Source organism: Mytilus edulis, chromosome 1 (genome assembly GCF_963676685.1).
Source record: "Mytilus edulis chromosome 1, xbMytEdul2.2, whole genome shotgun sequence".
In the NCBI taxonomy this organism is placed as follows: domain Eukaryota; kingdom Metazoa; phylum Mollusca; class Bivalvia; order Mytilida; family Mytilidae; genus Mytilus; species Mytilus edulis.
The window spans coordinates 5942998-5948508 of NC_092344.1; the positions used below are offsets into that span (position 1 = coordinate 5942998).

The 5511-nt window shown below is 31.5% G+C and overlaps 1 protein-coding gene across 1 annotated transcript; it reads left to right on the forward strand.

Moving 5' to 3' along the window:
- The first annotated feature begins 348 nt into the window (after nucleotides 1-348).
- On the forward strand, nucleotides 349-3324 carry LOC139522659 (growth arrest and DNA damage-inducible protein GADD45 gamma-like). The gene is made up of 6 exons (XM_071316129.1): nucleotides 349-516; nucleotides 983-1087; nucleotides 1550-1673; nucleotides 1988-2086; nucleotides 2529-2663; nucleotides 2975-3324. Exons 1-5 carry the CDS (start codon nucleotides 419-421, stop codon nucleotides 2625-2627), a joined length of 525 nt encoding a protein of 174 aa, XP_071172230.1. The 5' UTR covers nucleotides 349-418; the 3' UTR covers nucleotides 2628-2663; nucleotides 2975-3324.
- The last annotated feature ends 2187 nt before the right edge of the window (nucleotides 3325-5511 follow it).

The window sequence follows — 5511 nt, forward strand, 5'->3', positions numbered from 1 at the left end:
TGTTGCTATTCTTACGAAAATCTCACAATAAATTTCAAATGACATTAGGGAAACCCTGATCGTTTAAATATATCTATGACGAATATACCTGTTCACCGATAAAAATAAATCCAATACTTGAATGACAATTTAATAAAGTATGTGTCGTTATTTCATTTTTGTACGTTAGATAGGTGTTATACTCTGCAATGAATGCTGTTTATTTTAACTTTGCAAATAATATATCATGTTATATTTGGTATAGAAGTTTAACTAGAACAAAAATATTTTGAATCGGGAATCCCGCTTCGGAAATATTAACCAATCAAATTGTTAGGAGTATCAAAATTGCCACAACAAACATATGATAAACCTCGTGACTAATCGTCTTACTGACATACCAGAGGGAACGACCAAAGAGTAAAGTATAGAACTACATATGTGCAAGAAAGAAATTATTTTGAAAGAAGAAAGAAAGGAAGCAATAATGACTCTTACGGATTTAAAACAAGATATGAATAGCAATAATATTGACAAGTAAGTATTTGTAATCATAATTTAAAGAATTAATATAATTACTTTGCAAATATCAACTATATCGCATGTGACATGTTGCATCAGTTTATTTTCTACTTCGGCAATCGTATTTTCTAGATTATTTATTGAATTTGATAATATGCATGCTATTTTGTAGGCCAATATGTTTTTAGAAACGTCTTTTTGATGGGAATATGCTCAAAGTCATCTCATCACGAAATTGTTCTATTTTTAGCAGAACATTCTTGGAATTGCATACAAATAAGTTCTGTATAATTTTTCATCAAACATTAAATTTGGTAAGCTAAATATGAAAATTCTCCATCTTTTCGATGCCATTCCATTTTTTTCTTTAGAAAATGATTACTCATCAATTTTAGTGATTGCACAACACACCGGTTCTATTTATAGAATATAGAAATTCCCGGAACCTTTGTACTAACGGCAAATTTTCTGAAATTTTCAGGACTGCTGTTGAAGCAGGAAAGATTTTAAAGGATGTTGTATCAGAAGCAGACAAAGACAGTCGTGTAGTAAATGGAACACATAGCTGTGCAGTACATTTACAGCAGTAAGTATAGATTTATGTTGTTGACCCAATAATTAAGAGATATAGTTAAGCACGAGCTGAGTGCACGAAAACCTGTTAGAGTTATACATCTATTTTTATACTATTAAATATGAAGAATAAGAATAGAATATAAAAATAATTATGTTGTGGATTTTTAAATATTTCTGCCTCCAGTATCAACGTAGATACATTGATTGTTAAAATGTGCATCTTGTGCATAATAGGCGGTACCGTTAATGTGTTTACCTTACCAGGACGTTGTCCGATGAAAAGATGATAAAACATATAAAATTTGTACTTTTGCTCGTTAAATAAAATCAATAAAGTGACTTCTAGATGTTTGCACTTTTGAAAAATGATATAATTTTTGCAGAACAATACACTACGAAGTTTGTAAGAAGAAGAAGGACTACTGATAATTGAGTTTATTTCATCTTGTTTTTTTTTAAATTTTGATTGTAGCTGTCCAGATAACATTATGGCCTGTATCCTAGCAGACTATGGACCTCTCCACGATGTCACCATTAACATAGAACACACTTTACTGGAGGCATACTGCATGGAAAATGGTATCAGAGTTCTCAAGGTAAATACTTGGCAAACATGTTAACATCAGTTAAAGTTTTATATTTACTTACTAGTCTGGAATGCCTAATAGTATATTAATGATTAAAATTCAATGAAGAAAATTGAAGAAGAAAAAAAAAACAACACCCAAAGAAAGTGCAATGAGATCAGGAATATGCACTATTTATTAATTTAGTAAGACCAATATTCCTTAAAATAAAGTTTATCATTTAAAAGTACGTAATCTTAACATGAAATATTAATCTAATTAATAGTCCAGGTTGTATTAACAGTACATTTAATTTTATTAAATAATAACGTTTTACCTTACAGGTTGACAGTTCAGAGAAAATAAAGAAATTCTTGGGCACTTTACCCAAAAATGGGAAATACACAGAAAGGTCTGGAGACTATACCTGTCTGCTGATAAAGGTAAATACACACACTTTTTTTTATTTATTGATATTCACTTTATCTTACAAAAAGAAGCTGTTCATGCATTCGTTGATTATCTGTAGTTTCATTTGAGATGGAAACCTTAAAAAAAGTTTGACAATAAGTTACAAAAATATTTTCGGAACTGAAAATGATTTAATCATAGACTTTTACATAAACATTAGGGATGGATGGTATAAGCAGCCCACAGAAAGACATGTCACCAAAGCAGACATTATTCTAATTAGTCTCATCAATTTTCGGTCTTAGTTTGACCGTGTTGACCACACCCACTCAAGATATCTGATAATCTGATATGAGAGCACCATTACTGCATTTAAATGATATTAAAACATGTGAGAAGAAAACTTTTTTTTTGTGTTCATATATTTTGTAGTTAAATTATTTCAAGAATATATTTATTATTATTCTATTTCAGAATCCCAAAGCATTGTACGACAAAGCTGAAGACACGTTACTGAAGTTTGATAAGCTGTATAAAGTTTGGGGCTGGCATGTAATTGAATTTCCGGTATGACGTTGAATGAACCCAGCCATTTGTATATTTCTCATAGTAAGTATAAATCATTTGTAAGCAATACTTTACAGTTAGGGTTAAGCAACGTAATTTGAGAAAAGTCTTTCCTTATTTGAAAAAAAATACCTGATTTTTTTCTTTTTTGTTTTAAATGAATATTGCTTTGATAATAAATATGAGAGCTGTTTGTGCTGGCAATAATTGAAGAGCAAATTCAATTTGAAAGGTGTAAAGAAAGTTCTTGCTGCTGTTTAATTTAATTTACAGGCGATTATTTAATCATTGTGTGAATGCTGTTTTGAAAATTGCACTATTTTATTAAAAAAAATATTTTTAATCTTTTTCAGAACTTTTCTGCCCAATTGCAGTAAAAAAAGTAAAAATAGAATGAAGAGCTAGTCCTGACAATTGTGTCGGACGCGTTTAACAGTCTTTATTGGAACGTCTCAACAGTTATTGATAACGTTGGACCAGTCTAATTAGATGACTACGTGTACATGTCAAGGCCCTGACAAATTGTACATATGTATAAGGGATGAAAAAAATCATACAAAGATTACAGATCCGGGAGGAGTCCTGAAAAAAATATAGGAAATGTGACATGTAAAATATCATTTGAATGTATTTATCAATCATCAGTTTTGTTTGCATGTTCATGGCTATCCTAGTTATAGAAATAAAAGGAATATCAAGTCAATTTGGTTTTTTAAAATTTATAATTCATTAGAAATTGCTGTAGTTCCCATAACACGCTTGGTACTCAATAGGGACTACTTACTTACACAAAAAGAAGTTGGAGATCCAGAGTAAAAAAAATGTTTATACTTAATGCATTGTTTTTAAATACAACATATTTCTCCTCATTGCATGAATTTGTGCCTGTTTACATAGTAATGAAATGAATTTATACATGGAGATGGACAAACGAAACTTCGCTGAGTTTGATTCTTCATAGCATAATGCATTCAGCCATAAGCTATGATGAGCTCTTTTGTCGATAATAAAAGTAGGTAGACAAAAGAAAACAACGCATCACGAACAAACAAAAAAACATACACATCAATGAAGGACAACTCAAAATTTTTAAGATTTTTTTACGAAAAATCAATGACAAATAGTTTGAACTATCAGGCCATCGTTTACAACTAAAACTATGGGTTGAGCCTCCGCAATGCTACAATATAACCATACACAGGTAATATAAAAGGTTAGGAATCAACTAAATTACGCATCAACTAGCTATAGTATACGGAACAAATAGTGCGTTTGTTGTATTTCGTTTCTGTGTAAATCGGTCCTGAATACTGCTTAATATTCACAAATCAAATTTAAACAGCTGATAGGGTATGGATGCACTAAGGTCCAAAAAAAACCACCAGTAGTCTTACATTTACTCTCGCATGAAAGGAAAGTTAGATGAAAAATTGTCTAGATGCTCGAAAAATAACCGTATACAACAGGATAACAACGCTTTCGCTTATCATTGAAAATCTTCAATATTACTCCTCAATAGTTGTCTCCTTATAAATAAGAAGATGTAATATAAGTGCCAAAGAGACAACTCTCCATCCAAGTCACAATGTATAAAAACGTTTTAACCATTATAGGTCAAAGCACTGTCTTCAACACGGAGCCTTATCTCACGACGAATAGCAAGCTATAAACGACCGAAAAGAATAAGTGTACAACAATTCAAACAGAAAAACCAACAGTCTAATCTATATATAAAAAACGAGAAACGAGAAATACCTATATGAAGCACTCCAACAAACGACAACCACTGAACAAGAGGCTCCTGACTTAAGACAGGTGCAATAAATTGCAGCGGGTTTAAAAGTTTTAACATGCACCAACCTTCACCCTTACCCGAGACAGTATGACACGATTGTGTTTATCTTAAAGCAGCAATGATATCTACTTCCATAATTTTCTAATCGGCAGGATGTTTATCATTGTTAAGGATCGTACGGACAGGCCTACAGAGGAATACATCCTCGCCCTTGGGTCTATGGTTGATAGTGTCACAGTCCATCGAGTACAATGTGGTCATTCATTTCGTTTTTCTTTAGATCATTTTACTCTGTTCATTGTTTGTCTTCCCCATCATTCTCTGTATATTAAGCATAACATTATTCTCTCATGATTCTCAAAGTTCAACGAGACAATATTTTTCCGACTAAGAGATTGTTGAGGTATCAGCATTCTTTAAGAATATAATTATGAAAAGCTTTGTAACTCTTTTGATGTTATTAAGATTCATATTTCTAATATTTTAATATCAATACGAAGAAGTGCATATGCCATTTAAAGGGATAATATAGCTTCTTTATGTGCGTTGTAAATTGACAGCCAGATGTCATTTGTTTCTTGTGAGGTTTGAGATCACAGATAGGAAATGGCATTGCTAAGTTCTAAACAACGATAATTCTATAGCATATGCATGATTTGTAAAGTAACCAGACTTGTAAAGTAAACATTTCTTTGCATATATACTATACTTTTTTTAAAAATTATGCAAAATTAAAAATGAAACCAATTTCTTACCAGGGATAACTAACTAACGTGAAAAAAGAGAGTAAAATGCATAGTATTTAATTTTCTAAATCGAGAGAGAGCATTGACAAATATTTGTATCCAGTTTTAATACAATGGGGGCAACATGTTTAGTTTAAAAGTTTATAAAATCCTGGTGTCAGTCCTAGCACTCCTCCGCAGACCACATTAATTACATGTCCAGTACTAACGAAAAAGGAATCAGTATCTGCATACAACTGTCGACCCCGCAAATAAACAGACCGTGGCAAAACACCCTTCCGTTAAATGATGCATTGATTATTTAGACCAAGAAATAACTGTATATGAGTAATACTGAAGGATAATGAAA

What these genes read in the sequence shown, in the direction of transcription:
- LOC139522659 (XM_071316129.1), top strand. Translation starts at nt 419, where the DNA reads ATGTGCAAGAAAGAAATTATTTTGAAAGAAGAAAGAAAGGAAGCAATA. An exon ending in ATGGTATCAGAGTTCTCAAG is followed by an intron (nt 1,674 to 1,987) that starts GTAAATACTTGG and finishes TTTACCTTACAG; the next exon opens with GTTGACAGTTCAGAGAAAAT. An exon ending in ATACCTGTCTGCTGATAAAG is followed by an intron (nt 2,087 to 2,528) that starts GTAAATACACAC and finishes ATTCTATTTCAG; the next exon opens with AATCCCAAAGCATTGTACGA.